The 15,604-nt window shown below is 45.7% G+C and overlaps 1 protein-coding gene across 5 annotated transcripts in view; it reads right to left on the reverse strand.

Annotated features, from left to right (window-relative positions):
- The window catches only part of PCNX2 (pecanex 2), a 351,803-nt gene that overhangs the window by 26,273 nt on the left and 309,926 nt on the right, over window positions 1-15,604 (reverse strand). For all 5 annotated transcript variants that reach the window (XM_058430821.1, XM_032137273.2, XM_032137274.2 and 2 more), the window contains exons 29-32: window positions 6,722-6,866; window positions 5,489-5,719; window positions 4,307-4,581; window positions 3,441-3,628 (exon numbers count right to left, since the gene is read on the reverse strand). In XM_058430821.1, the coding sequence (XP_058286804.1) occupies window positions 3,441-3,628; window positions 4,307-4,581; window positions 5,489-5,719; window positions 6,722-6,866 (839 nt within the window). The remainder of the gene's footprint in view (window positions 1-3,440; window positions 3,629-4,306; window positions 4,582-5,488; window positions 5,720-6,721; window positions 6,867-15,604) is intronic.

Consider the following 15,604-nt stretch of genomic DNA (forward strand, 5'->3'; position numbering starts at 1 on the left):
GATAGACTGGATTAAGAAAATGTGGCACATATACACCATGGAATACTATGCAGCCATAAAAAATGATGAGTTCGTGTCCTTTGTAGGGACATGGATGAAACTGGAAAACATCATTCTCAGTAAACTATCGCAAGGACAAAAAACCAAACACCGCATGTTCTCACTCATAGGTGGGAATTGAACAATGAGAACTCATGGACACAGGAAGGGGAACATCACATTCCGGGGACTGTTGTGGGGTGGGAGTGGGGGGGCGGGGACAGCATTAGGAGATATACCTAATGCTAAATGATGAGCTAATGAGTGCAGGAAATCAACATGGCACATGGATACATATGTAACAAGCCTGCACATTGTGCACATGTACCCTAAAACCTAAAGTATAATAAAAACAAAAAAACAAAACAAAACAAAAAAAATTAATTCAAGATGGATTAAAGACTTAAATGTTAGACCTAAAACCATAAAAACCTTAGAAGAAAACTCAGGCAATACCATTCAGGACATAGGCATGGGCAAAGACTTCATGACTAAAACACCAAAAGCAATGGCAACAAAAGCCAAAATTGACAAATGGGATGTAATTAAACTAAAGAGCGTCTGCACAGCAAAAGAAACTACCATCAGAGTGAACAGGCAACCTACAAAATGGGAGAAAATTTTTGCAACCTACTCATCTGACAAAGGGCTAATATCCAGAATCTACAATGAACTCAAACAAATTTAGAAGAAAGAAACAAACAACCCCATCAAAAAGTGGGCGAAGGATATGAACAGACTATTCTCAAAAGAAGGCATTTATGCAGCCAAAAGACACATGAAAAAAATGCTCATCATCACTGGCCATCGGAGAAATTCAAATCACAACCACAATGAGATACCATCTCATACCAGTTAGAATGGCCATCATTAAAAAGTCAGGAAACAACAGGTGCTGGAGAGGATGTGGAGAAATAGGAACACTTTTACACTGTTGGTGGGACTGTAAACTAGTTCAACCATTGTGGAAGTCAGTGTGGCGATTCCTCAGGGATCTAGAACTAGAAATACTATTTGACCCAGCCATCCCATTACTGGGTATATACCCAAAGGATTATAAATCATGCTGCTATAAAGACACATGCACACGTATGTTTATTGCGGCACTATTCACAATAGCAAAGACTTGGAACCAACCCAAATGTCCAACAACGATAGGCTGGATTAAGAAAATGTGGCACATATACACCATGGAATACTATGCAGCCATAAAAAATGAAGAGTTCATGTCCTTTGTAGGGACATAGATGAAACTGGAAACCATCATTCTCAGCAAACTATCGCAAGGACAAAAAACCAAACACCGCATGTTCTCACTCATAGGTGGGAATTGAACTGTGAGAACACATGGACACAGGAAGGGGAACATCACACTCTGGGGACTGTTGTGGGGTGGGGGGAGGGGGGAGGGATAGCATTAGGAGATATACCTAATGCTAAATGACGAATTAATGGGTGCAGCACACCAACATGACACATGTATACATATGTAACAAACCTGCACATTGTGCACATGTACCCTAAAACTTAAAGTATAATAATAATAAAATAAAATAAAAAGAAATGTTAACTAAACAATGAGATACCGGAGGCCTGGGAGCTGCATGGGAGGCCTCCAGCAGGCGTCCTGCAGGGCCTCAGGGTAAACAGCACGGGGTGGGTGGGGCAGGGGGAGATCTTTTTTCCTTTCTTTTGAGCAGCTGATACCACCTATTTTGTCTATTTACCTATCTATCTACCTACCTACCTTTCTTTCTGTCGTCTATCAATCAGTCCCTATCTACCTATCCAGCATCTGTGACAGGAAAATAAAATCTCCCCAAACTCATATGCCAAAGGAAAACGTCAAGCCTGGGAACTGAGACATGCAAAACTGTCTCTACCTCCCTCCTAATTTGCTTGCAGAGAAATTCCTTGTGGGCCCCAAGATCTTTACTCTAAAATAGTTCTGTTAAATTTCACCCTGACAATGTAAATGAACAGCTTATCTTTATAAATGCGGGACAGAGATAGGACAAGGAGTCCTCCATCTGCTCACCTGAGACAAAGGCACACATGACTCCTTCTTCAACTCTATGTTTACTTTATGTAAAAATGCAGATCTGCAGAGCTGGAGATGAATGTACAATTGACTGTTTCTCTACCCACGCTTTTTACATGTGAAGTGTGGATTCAGTGAAGGTTGATCAAAGCCTCAAAGGCTGGTCGCAGTGGTTGCAAAATGCCCTTTTTCCTTACCCCCCGCCCCGCCTTTTTCCCCTATTGACCATTCTTTCCCCTTTAAATAATGAAGTCCCCAAACCCTCTTTGGAAAAAGTAGCCACAGTTGGGTCTGTCGCTCGTGTCCTTTTTTCCTGGGCACATCTTTAGACTTCGCAAAATAAACCTCTAAATTAATTGAAAGCTGTCTCAGATACTTTTTGATTTATACATATATCCTCTCTCTCTCTCTCTCTCACATATCTTGCTCATGTTTGCATACATCCTACTGTCTCTGTTCAATCCTCTGCCTTGCTCTGGGCACTCCTAGGAGGCAGGGACTGTAACTCGTGGCTCATTTGGTGCAGAGCTGGCAGGAGAAGCATGCACAGAGGCACTTATTAAGTGCTTCTGGATGGTGAGGAAGAACTGAGGCCAAAAGGTAAAACCACTAACATGCTTCAGAGGGTAAAGCCAAGGACCAGCAGGAACCAGGGCAGAGCATCCATCTCTCTCACGTTCCCAGGACACTCATCCTCTGGATCTCCTTTTCTAGTCCAGCCACCTCCTCCCCAGCGCAGACCACCAGTGGAGTTTTGGAACTTCATCCATCTGGTGGAGTATAACTCTTTGGGTGTTAGTTTAAACATAATTTTAAACTTTAGACTCAGCCAGGATTGGCTGCAGCCACCTCCTAAGTTCCTATCTGTGGGCACCCTTTCTGACCTCTTTTCTTCTGCTCTGAAATGTCAAGTCTAAGTGGAGGAAGGTGAGAATCAGTGAGAAGCAGGAGAGGGAAGGCAGGATGCCTGTTTGTGTACCCCACGAACACTTGCAGAAGAAGGAGACACTACATGGGTCAATAGCTACAACATGGCCAGACACAGAAGGCACACCATCGAACAGTCATAGAGTGAGAGATGGAAAGATGGAATGGAATGGAGCGACCCCTGCACAGGTGGACAGACAGATGAATGGCTGGCCAAGGTCATGGAGAGATGGATAAACGGTAAAAGCTAAATCTAACAGATGGAGAGTTGTTTTTCTGAGCACAACCTCCAAGAGTCTGCGAATTTCCGGCACCTATTGTCCCAATGCAAGAAGGTGCTCTCAGAGGTTAAAACAACATCATAACTCAGGGCATTGGTCACTGGGACCAAATAGGACTTCATCGGTAGTTCGGAGGCCCCTGCTGCACCCACCTGTTCTCTGTGTCCCTTCACAGGATGACACCCCGTGCTGAGCACCGCCTTTTCTGGGCTGTTCTGCGCTGCTCTCCTGGCTGCCACCACTCGGGGCATTGTTGCCACCTGTCGTCGGGGCCCCTCCTCCATCCACGTCTTCAATGTTGCCACCACTTTGCTGGCGGGCATTGCAATCCTTCCGCATCCTGTGGGAGGGAGAAGTCCTTTGAGGATTCTCACCAACACACTTCTAATCCCCCTAAATGCACCACCATGGCCTTGCCTAAATTGGGATCGAAGACCATGCTCTCCAGGTGAGCAGCCCACCTGGCATGCTGGTGGGAAGAGGGGCTGTTGTTCCCAAACCTCAGCATCTAATAAGTGAACAGACTGCACCAGGATGAATGGGCTTCAGTCTCAACCTTCCATAAGAACCCTTAGCACCGAGGCTTGATAGGGAGCGCTGTCGTCTTCAGGCAAAACTTCTTAGAATTCATCCCAACTGATTACTACATCCAGGTAAGAAGACTTATTGGATGAGAAGTGTGTGCTGGGGATATTCTTCCAGTTCTTGCTAACAGATGTGGAATGGTTACTGCTAAAGACTCACAAGCTTGGCAGCTCTGCAAGAACTCAAGCAGATTCTCAGCCTGTGCAAATGTGGGGGAAAGAGATTCTCATCCATATGAGATTTTCCATGGACTCATAATCTGAGACTGCTTGCTCAAACAAATGATCTGTTTGATGCCACTTGGGGGTAGCAGTTTTAATCACATGAGAAAATGGTGGCTGACAGTGAAATCTGAACCAGGAGTACAGAGCTCCCTGCATCCCCCACGCCTTCTCCCTACATCTGGATAGAGGCATTTGTTGTAAAAACTTACCTTACCCACTTGGTCCAGAACCAGGTCCTAATTCTGTCCAAAGTTATGGGTCCACCCCAGACGTTCTTCAGCTGCCTGTGGGTCCCTAGGTAGGATGTGGTTAGTGGGGAGACATACATGGGGTACCCCAGGGGCTGATCACAGGAGGAGTTAATCAAGTTCCGCAGGACCTGCTTATTGTTCTGGATACTGCCGCGCTCTGGATTGCGGTTGCGAAGAAATATGAGCTCCTGCTGCTGCCCGGCCCAAAGTCCTCGGACACATTCTTTGTTAACCTGCAGGTCAGAGAGGGAGTAGGAAGAAAGGCAGAAGGCCTGTGTTTTCCAGTCTGTTGGTTTCTTTCTTTTTCTTTTTTTTTGAGAGGGAGTTTCGCTCTTGTTGCCCAGGCTGGAGTGCAATGGTGCAATCTCAGCTCACTGCAACCTCCGCCTCCCGGATTCAAGCAATTCTCCTGCCTCAGCCTCCTGAGTAGCTGGGATTACAGGCATGTGCCAACACACCTGGCTAATTTTGTATTTTTTAGTAGAGACGGGGTTTCTCCGTGTTGGTCAGTCTGGTCTCGAACTCCTGACCTCAGGTGATCCACACGCCTCGGCCAATCTATTGGTTTTTAACTGCAATGAGAGAGCAGGACTCTGGGACTGATATAAAACTTTGGTGTAAAGCTGTTTTCACAGTTAAGGCAGAAGAGCCATCCTGCAAGATGGATATGACGCCATCTTCATGGGGAAACTGAGAGAGAATGCAGAGAAAGTAGTTTTTGTTTTCACTTAGTGATTTGAAGCTATATGAAAAGAGAAGCCATTGGAAATAAGGCCTTTGGATCCAGGAACAGGTTATGAGAGAAAGGTGTGGGTTCTAGAGAATTAAAAAGTCTTTACAAATAAGCTATATCCTGACTCTCACCTACATGTGTGTCTACTGGGTCTTTTGGCAAAGTCTGTGCCTGTGTGCTGGCTCTGTGAGGTGGAGGGTGATCCTGCCAGGGGAACGCAGCACCCAAGCCCAGTGCCATCCACTGCCCCACTTGCCGGCCAGCACTCCTTCCAGAACATTCCTCTGAACAGAGGATGCTGGCACAGGGACTCCTCTGTCAGTGCCCCCCTGCCCACCACCACTCTATTTCTTCTCAAATAGAGAGACGCAAGCCAACGGGGGACCCAGAAAGCGTGGCCACCATACCTTGATCACCTTGAAGCTCAGGAAGCTTCTGTGGAGCATGATAACCTTGTACTCGTCGGCGCCCTCGTCCACCACGTGCCGCAGGGTAAGCAGCTCTTCCTTGTTGGACAGCACTGCACCCCGCCAGGCCGGGTCGCCCTCGTGGCAGATGACCACCTTCTTCTCGAAGGACTGGATGGCCTCGTAGAGGAATGCTGGGTCTTCATACTCATCAGGGCAAGTGAACTGGTCCTGGTGGGAAGAAGTGTGGGTGTGGGCCGGGCAAGGACCAGAGGAACTCACCCCTAGGAAGCATGCAGATGGCAACTGGCCGGTGACCTCCAAAGCTAAGCCCTTTCCTCATCTTCCTCTCTCCTGTTCTTTTTCCAAATCCTGAGCTCAGCACAGAGGACACCTCTTTATCTCATTGCCCTAACCAATGGAATGTGCCTAGAAAAGAGCTTCATGGCTTAGGTTCCTCTGACTTTTAGATATAGTTTTAGATATAGGTTGGGCACTTTTGCTAAGTTATTGTCTCTGCACAATACCCGTCTTTCTTCTAGTGGAATATCACCACCTCTTAGCTGCTCTTGAGGGCAAATAACCATTGGCTAAAGTCAAGAATATCCGGACGGCTTCAATGCTTAGTTACCTAAGTAATAAACCCACTTACAGTGCTGTGCAGAGAAAGGAGACCATATTTTTCAAAGGCCATTTTTTCCCCGATAGTTTCAAGCTGATCCTTTTTCTTTTTTTTTCTCCAAGAGACAAGGTCTTGCTCTGTCACCCAGGCTGGAGTGTGGTGGCGCAATCATAGCTCACTGCAGCCTCAAACTCCTGGGCTCAAGCAATCCTCCCACCTTAACCTCCCAAGTAGCTGAGTGATACTTTAAAAAAAAAAAAAAATAGGTTTGGCGAGGCGCGGTGGCTCATGTCTATAATCCCAGCACTTTGGGAGGCTAAGGCGGGCAGATCACTTAAGGTCGGGAGTTCGAGATCAGCCTGACCAACATGGAGAAACCCCATCTATACTACAAATACAAAATTAGCTGGGCATGGTGGCATATGCCTGTAATCCCAGCTACTTGGGAGGCTGAGGCAGGAGAATCACTTGAACCCGGGAGGTGGAGGTTGTGGTGAGCTGAGATCGTGCCATTGTACCCCAGCCTGGGCAACAAGAGTGAAACTCCATCTCATAAATAAATAAATAAATAAGTAAAATAAAATAAAATAAATAAATAAATAGGTTTTTACCTGGTGAAGTTTCAGGGACATCCTGATAGCTGGAGCTACAACTTTATGCAGGAGGTCCATGTCAGCAAATACCCACTCGTCACGTGCTGTTATTCTGAAGTCACCTTTGAAGAGGGCATGGAGGCCATACAGGAAAGAATCCAGGCTGCAAAACAAAGTCCTAACTACTATTAATTCCAATGGAATGAATGTTTAGAATCCTGTCATTGTGAGCAAGGTCTGAGTCTCCCATTTGTCCAAGAATTATCTTAACATTTAGGCTGATATAGCAAGGAAAGGAAGATAACAGGACTCATCCCAGTGCACCAAGTGCCTACCCCTATAGCCCATGTTTGGGCCCTCATAAGTGCTAGTGTCATGGCGTGGGCGTTGTCTTCAGTCATTTTAGGAGCCACCAAAGTACTTGATCGCTAGGATTCCAGGTCAGAACTGGCCTCACGTGTCCACTCAAAGTTAGAGTACTAAAACACAGGTTCATCTACCCCAATAATCCCCCAGAGACTATCAGCTCCCCAGAGATGATGATGCTAACTGTGGAATAATGCAGGAGTCTTTATTCCTCTTTGCATTTCTGTATATCATTTTGGGGCTATGTCATTGGATTCAACCACAATATGGAGAGAGGAAATAAAACTAAAAGAAATGTCAAATGGATCATTTAGGTTCTCAGAGAACATGCATTTCCCAATCCCATCATTATTTTTAATGATAAGAGGAAGAGGCGGAAGAGTGAGGCTTAAGAGGAAAGATTAAGCAACTTCAGCAAAGTCTCAGAATACAAAATCAATGTGCAAAAATCACAAGCATTCATATACACCAATAATAGACAGAGAGCCAAATAATGAGTGAACTCCCATTCACAATTGCTATAAAGAGAATAAAATACCTAGGAATACAACTTACAAGAGATGTGATGTGAAGGACCTCTTCAAGGAGAACTACAAACCACTGCTTAAGGAAATAAGAGAGGACACAAACAAATGGAAAAACATTCCATGCTCATGGATAGGAGAATCAATATCATGAAAATGGCCATATTGCCCAAAGTAATTTATAGATTCAGTGCTATCCCCATCAAGCTACCATTGACTTTCTTCACAGAATTAGAAAAAAAAAATTTAATTTCATATGGAACCAGAAAAGAGCCCGTATAGCCAATACAATCCTAAGCAAAAAGAACAAAGCTGGAGGCATCATGCTACCTGACTTCAAACTATACTACAAGGCTACAGTAACCAAAAGAGCATGATACTGGTACCGAAACAGATACACAGACCAATGGAACAGAACAGAGGCCTCAGAAATAATGCCACACATTTACAACCATCTGATCTTTGACAAACCTGACAAAAACAAGAAGTGGGGAAAGGATTCCCTATTTAATAAATGGTGCTGGGAAAACTGGCTAGCCATATGCAGAAAACTGAAACTGGACCCCTTCCTTACACCTTATACAAAAATTAACTCAAGATGGATTAAAGACTTAAATGTTAGACCTAAAACCATAAAAACCTTAGAAGAAAACCTAGGCAATACCATTCAGGACATAGGCATGGGCAAAGACTTCATGACTAAAACACCAAAAGCAATGGCAACAAAAGCCAAAATTGACAAATGGGATCTAGTTAAACTAAAGAGCTTCTGCACAGCAAAAGAAACTACCATCAGAGTGAACAGGCAACCTATAGAATGGGAGAAAATTTCTGCAATCTATCTATCTGACAAAGGGCTAATATCCAGAATCTACAAGGAACTTAAACAAATTTACAAGAAAAAAACAAATAACCCCATCAAAAAGTGGGCAAAGGATATGAACAGACACTTCTCAAAAGAAGACATTTATGAAGCCAACAAACATATGAAAAAAAGCTCATCATCACTGGCCATCAGAGAAATGCAAATCAAAATCATAATTAGATACCATCTCACACCAGTTAGAATGGCAATCATTAAAAAGTCAGGAAACAATAGATACTGGAGGGGATATGGAGAAATAGGGATGCTTTTACACTGTTGGTGGGAGTGTAAATTAGTTCAACCATTGTGGAAGACAGTGTGGCAATTCCTCAAGGATCTAGAACCAGAAATACCATTTGACCTAGCAATCCCATTACTGGTTATATACCCAAAGGACTATAAATCATTCTACTATAAAGACACATACAAATGTATGTTTACTGCAGCACTATTCACAATAGCAAAGACTTGGAACCAACCCAAATGCCCACCAATGATAGACTGGATAAAGGAAATGTGGCAAATATACACCATAGAATACTATGCAGCCATAAAAAAGAATGAGTTCATGTCCTTTGCAGGGACCTGGATGAAGCTGCAAACCACAATTTTCAACAAATTAACACAGGAACAGAAAACCAAACACTGTATGTTCTCATTCATAAGTGGGAGTTGAACAATGAGAACACATGGACACAGGGAGGGGAATATCACACACTGGGGCCTATTGGAGGGTGGGGGGCTAGAGGAGGGATAGCATTAAGAGAAATACTTCATGTAGATGTCAGATTGATGGGTGCAGCAACCATGGCACTTGTATACCTGCACGTTCTGCACATGTATCCCAGAACTTAAAATATAATTTAAAAAAAAAGAATTCAATTCCATTGTCTTTCATATTTGGCCAACACTCAATTATATAAGAATTATAGCTCCACACACTTATTTTTTTTTAAAAAAGAGGGATCTTTCAAGATTATCCGGGTGTTCAGGTTCCTAGGTTTTCCCTGCCTGGCTTCCATTTCCCACACGTCACTGAGTGTTGCCAGGATGGAGAACAGCGGTATCACCCAAGGGCAATCTCTCAGAGCCTGGGGCCTTTAAATTGTGGATGAACCTGGGGAGTAGGTTTGGGAAAGCAACTCATCCTGCATTCCTAGGAGAGGAAGAACAGTTTCTCCTTTTTTCCCTTTGTTTTCTTTCTATAAATATTCTCTATCGTGGCTGCCTCTTACAACCCTGGCCTCTCACATTCCCAAGAGGTAGTTATGAGGCAAGTACAAGAAACAGCGTCCCTGACAGGGCGGGCCTGGGACAGGATGAACAGGGCATGTGTGTGAAGGGAGTCTCTGAGGACCGCTGCTCCTAAGGATTTAATGAGTTGGCTCACTGAGCAAGGCTTCTGATCAACACAGCGCATTAGACCTGCACATCAGGGAAATAGTTCCACTGATTGCTATTTTAGCATTTCAACGTGAAGTGTACCACTATCGTTAATATCTAGGACTCCCTTGAGAAAGAGGCCGCCGAGGCTTCACGGCTTCAGAGCAGACTGTGGGAAACGGGAACAGCCAGGGGCTGGTCAGGTGGGGTTTGGGGTGCTGTGGCCTAGAGGAGCCTGGAATCTTCCAGAAAAGGATCCAAGAAGCTATCAAAAGCTTCCTGGGACCGTGAGCTTTAGCAACTGCCTAGGAGGCACCAGGAAGGCTGTTTTACAACAGCAGGGTCAGGCTGCAGGTAGGCTCATGCCGAGCGGAGGCTTCTAAACATGAATAACGACCGCTACCTGCTCTCAATAGAAAACATTTGGAAATGCTCCCAGCATCAGATAGGAGCTAAGTGCTAAAATGAGAGAGCTAACTCCTGAAAAATGGTGGGATTTATTCAGGAAAGGGTTCGGAGGGGCACAATACTTGCTCAGAATGGCCTTGCATACGCATAAGAGAAAAAGCTTTCTCCAGATGTAGAGATGGGGATAGTGGAAAAGGAAGATTAACACCCGGACACCCCAAGCAACATCCACAGACAAAAGAGAAGAGCCAGGAATCGCAGGCATCAGCCTAGTGTTTGCCCAGCTGTATGTGCCCGGCAGCCAACAAGTGCTCACTCACCAGCAGGAGAAAGGCAGCCTCCACAGGAGCCTAAGAGGCTTGAGTTCCATCGAAGGCCACCAACAATGGATATTTTCCCTGTCATTTCTATTTTCAGAGAAAATGAGACATTGTGGTGCTTCATGCTATTCCATTATTGAAATGATTCTCAATGTAGAAAACAAAGTCTGAGTTAGAATTCCACTAGATTAGGGATATTATCCACAGCATCTTAGAGATCAAGGCATCCTCAAAGGAAGGTGTTTCATTACCTGGCTTTTTTCCCCCCGAGAGAATGAAGAGGGGAAGGTGGTGAGCTGTGACAAGCCAAGCGGAGGTGGGGGGCAGCAGAGGTCTGCGGGACACCTGCAGTGCATTTCTGTTTTGGAGCTTCAGAGGGCTATGTCTTTTCAAAGCTCTATTGAGAAATGACAGGCTCCCACCCTCAGGCCAACAGCTGGAGCTGGGCTTTTATTACTGGGAAATAGTGTTGCGTCTGAGTCATTCAAGGTTGGCCTTCCTGGGGACTAAAACAGCCCCCACTCCCACGCCTGCGGAGGATGTCAGTGAAGCAGGTCATCTTATCATAGTCGGTCAGCTGGGAAGTCAGTGGCGTGGGATTACACAGGGGCAGAGAGGGCAGGCAGGGCCCTGAAAAAACCTGGCACCTGTGTAATCATGTGTTTAGGGGAGCAGGTCCACACGTAGAAGACCAAAGACCATGGCAATGAGATAACCTGGCACCAGCTTCCATGGCACCATGGAAGTGCTAAATACTGTCATAAATAAAAACAGCATTAGAAAAATGTCACGCTTTCAGATGACGATGAGGAGCTAACACTTGAGGGCATTTCCTTTTTAACTGGAAAAAGCTGGAGTATATTGCGTAGGCTGTAACACTGCGTTACTCAGCACAGAATGAATCCATCACTTGCTGTCCTTCTTGTTCCTCACCCACTTCCTATGACATAGCTGGTGGCTATGTGTGTAGAGGGGAGGCTGGGGCCTCAGTGCAAAGCACAGTTATTTACAACCTTCCTGGAAACGGCTGTTCCCTGGCTGGAGGCTGGGGCCATTTCCATGATGCCTAGGACAGCCCCCACCACAAAGAACCATACAGCTCAAAATGTCTGTAGTGCCGCTGCTGAGAAACCCTGCTTTTTCAGAAAGACAGAGTAGCAGTGGAGGAGAAGGGCTCCAAGTATTGGACAACGGGGTCCTTATCTTAAGTCTTAATGAACCTTGGGATGCAGAGAGAAACAACTCTAATGTGGGGATACTTTCTGCAGGACTCACAGGGGGAATCTCCAGCACAATGACTGATTTGTTCATTTTAGTTAATTTCCAAACAGGCCTGTACATACTATGTTATTTACAGATTAGCATTGTGAAGCGCCTTCTGCTGCCGCGCACTGCCATAAAAGGAACGCTTGTAGAACATATGTAAACAATTAAATGTGATTTGGAGGCTGGGTGTCCCATGTTTACTGATTAGTAACAGAAATACTCAGAGTGTGTCTGCCCATCTACCTTAGTCACTGTCCCAGGCCCAGATAGCATCTCCACCTTGGGTACTGCAGCAAGCTCTCTGCTCTCTTCATGTGTGCCTTATTCCTCTCTGAGGAACTCAGCAACCATACACTGCTTTCACAGTCAATCCCACGCCCCTGACCACACTCTCCTGCTGTAGTTCCCCAAACAAAAACAACGATCCAAAGGCAGGCACAGTGGCACATGCCTGTAGTTTCAGCGACGTGGAAGGCTGATGTGGGGAGTTCAAGGATGTAGTGCATTCTGATAGCACCTGTGAGTAGCCATTGTACTCCAGCCTGGCAACTAGATGACTAGCACCATCTCTGGGCAACTAAAAGTGAAACAGAAGGAGACACCTTCCATTTGTATGGTGACTTGTGGGTTACTAAGCGCTTTCCATTCCACAGGCTCCTCTCATTCTCACGGATGCATGATGTAATTATTACAACCCTTTCATATGAGAAGAAACAGGCCAGAAAAAGTTGAGAAAGAGAGTAAGATGGGTGGGAGCAAATACTCAGTATTTGATGCCACACTGAAGCAGCACAGGAGAAAACCCACAGCCGCTTCCAGGTCACCTACCTTTCTAGCAAACATGGAGTTGCTTTTATAATACGTAACTGGAGTCATCTTCTTCTTTATTTTTTTGAGACGGAGTCTCTCTCCGTTGCCCAGGCTGGAGTGCTGTGGCGCAATCTCAACTCACTGCAACCTCCACCTCCCAGGTTCAAATGATTCTCACACCTCAGCCTCCCGAGTAGCTGGGATTACAGGCACCTGCCACCATGCCCGGCTAATTTATTTTGTATTTTTAGTAGAGACGGGGTTTCACCATGTTGGCCAGGCTAGTCTCAAACTCCTGACCTCAAGAGATCCACCTGCCTCAGCCTCCCTGAGCGGCTGGGATTACAGGCACCTGCCACTATGCCTGGCTAATTTTTTTTGTATTTTTAGTAGAGACAGGGTTTCACCATGTTGGCCAGGCTAGTCTCGAACTCCTGACCTCAAGAGATCCACCCGCCTCAGCCTCCCAAAGTGCTGAGATTACAGGTGTGGGCCACCATGCCCAGCCCTGAGTCATCTTCTTAAAGGCATTCTCAGCTGTGTGAGAATGAACTAATCCCTTTAAAGGCTTCAGCTGAGCCACAATACTGAAAGCACTGTGAGTATAGTTCTTGAACCCACCCCCATCTCACCCTCCTAATTGGTGTGTATACTCTGCACAGACCCCGAATTGAGAGTGTATTAATACTGCTTTCATGAACTCTTTATCCAGGAAGTTACTCCATTGGCTCTAAAATCAAGACAACCTCTGGTTGGGATCCCAGCTCTCTCCTACCTGGTAAAGAACATTCAGAAAGAATGCTCGGTAAAGAACACGTGACGTCCCCCAAATAGCTCCAAGGTGCTTCACTTCCTCTAGAGTTCAGGTGCTGCACTGAGAGGCAGCATATGGGCCTACAGGGTTGGAGGGATGAGAGCCAGGAGCTCCAAATTGAAGCTTAAATCTTGGCTCTGATACTTGTCTCTTGCCCTCATTATCACCAATTTCTTTCTGTGTTCACTCATAAGATTAATTACTGCCAGGCATATTTAGAGGCTTGGTGAGGGTCTTGCTAGGAATTTCTTTCCATGGGGGACCCAGTGCACAAGTGGGGTCTGCAGACAATGGGTGCCTGGTGGTGAGGGGGTGGGACAATTCCAAATACACCCCAGTGTCCAGCGTTCACCTTGTCCTACAGGATCAAAGCCTGTGCCCTCAATGACACAGTGGATGTGTCCAAGTGAGCTGGGCACGGAGGGTGCACAGTGGCAGCAACTCCTACGAGAAAAGCACTGGGCTGGCAGGAAAGGGCAAGATGCCATCCCAGGGGTGAAGCATCCCTGAGCTCAGGCCACCCAGAGCATCAGAGCCATGACGCCCGTAGCAGGTGCCGTCAGCAGCTCTCAGCATCACAACCCAGCACAGTCCACAAGGAAGCGTGCAGAGGTGAGAAGGTGGATGCCCTGGAGCAGCTGGGCCACCCCAGGGAAGTGTCCATGCAGAGCCTGCGGGGAGTGTGGTGCGTTCCTGCAGAGCAGGTGGAGATTAACTGCTGGGAGATGTTGTGGACAGCAGGACAGTGTGGCCCGTAGGAGCGAGGACTCTGGAGTCTGGGCATGACTCTATGGTGAGACCCGCACAAATCACTTCTCTGTGCTTCAGAAATCCCAGCTGCAAAATCGAGCCAATAATACCTATCTCATCGTGTCTCATGCCTTCAGAGAAGATGAAATGCATTAACTCTCCTAACTTGCATTAGCACTCTGCCCAGTACCTAGTGGGCACCGCTGTAAGTGTTCACTGATACTGTTATTGTTATTTTCACCCCTGAACTAGTAAATTTCAGCAATCAATATCCAGGCCACCTTGGCTTCAGATATAAACTAAGCACATTTGAATTGCAGAATCTCATTTAATCACTGGAAATATGTTGGCTAAAGGATTTCAGTGATATTGGTGATATTGCTTCAAATAAATCATAAGTGTGAAATAATAACAAGAGAAATAACTAAAATGCAAAATTTAATTACAAATGTATTTTTAAAGTATGTTTGACCTCATGATGTTTTAACAGCAATAGTTCCTGCTCGGAGGCTCCACATTAAGCGGATCAACACTATTGTCTGGTGCAAAATTCTTCATAAGCCAGGCCTGATGACCAGGGTTGGGCTGGCTGTAGAAGAATCAATCACTCGGCAGCTTGTTCGAAAGCACAGATTTCCAAATCCAAGATCTAGAGAGTCCATGTCACTGGTTTGCGATGGAGCTTGGGGTCTGTATTCTGATCAAGCTCCCTTGGTGATTCTGAGGTTTGGACTCATGGGACCAGAGAACCTGGGGTCTCCTAAAGATGGCAAGACATTTCAGAGGAGCAGGGAGCTGGAACCTGGAGGAGAGCCCATACGCCAGGCCCAGGTCGGGGGGGCCTTGCCACACTGCATTAGAATTTAAGGTCCCAGAAACTTCTGCTTCTTTGAAGGCTATTTTTTTTTCCCCTATGCTTTAAACTTAGATATTTTTCTCATGTTCCAAGATTGTGATTTTAGCTTGACAACATGATTTTAATCTCCTATGTCAGATATTGCATCCTGTTTACTTTATTTATCAGATTCTGATTTCTGAGTTTCCTTAGTCTGGCAAGTGGACCTTAATTTCCTTTACAAGATGTCCCACTGTGACATAACAGCTGGCCCCAGTGTGGGGCCTCATCTCCAGCGGAAGCTCAGGAGGAGAAGTTGAGATGATGTCCTGGATTTCTGAAGAGAATATTTCCTCAACACGCTGTGGGTGGGAGGAGTGGGTAGATGGTAGATGGAGTGACCTCAGACCACAACAGTGACCTCCTGCCACAAGGCAGCATGCCAGGGCTTGGCAGAGCACACTTCAGTCTGGCTTGTTTCCCTATCACTTTTCAAGATCAAATTTGCCTTAAATTTTCTATCCTCTTGGAAGCTTACTCTACTCTGAGTCAGTAAATTT

Source organism: Hylobates moloch, unplaced genomic scaffold, assembly GCF_009828535.3.
Source record: "Hylobates moloch isolate HMO894 unplaced genomic scaffold, HMol_V3 SCAFFOLD_18, whole genome shotgun sequence".
In the NCBI taxonomy this organism is placed as follows: Eukaryota; Metazoa; Chordata; class Mammalia; order Primates; family Hylobatidae; genus Hylobates; species Hylobates moloch.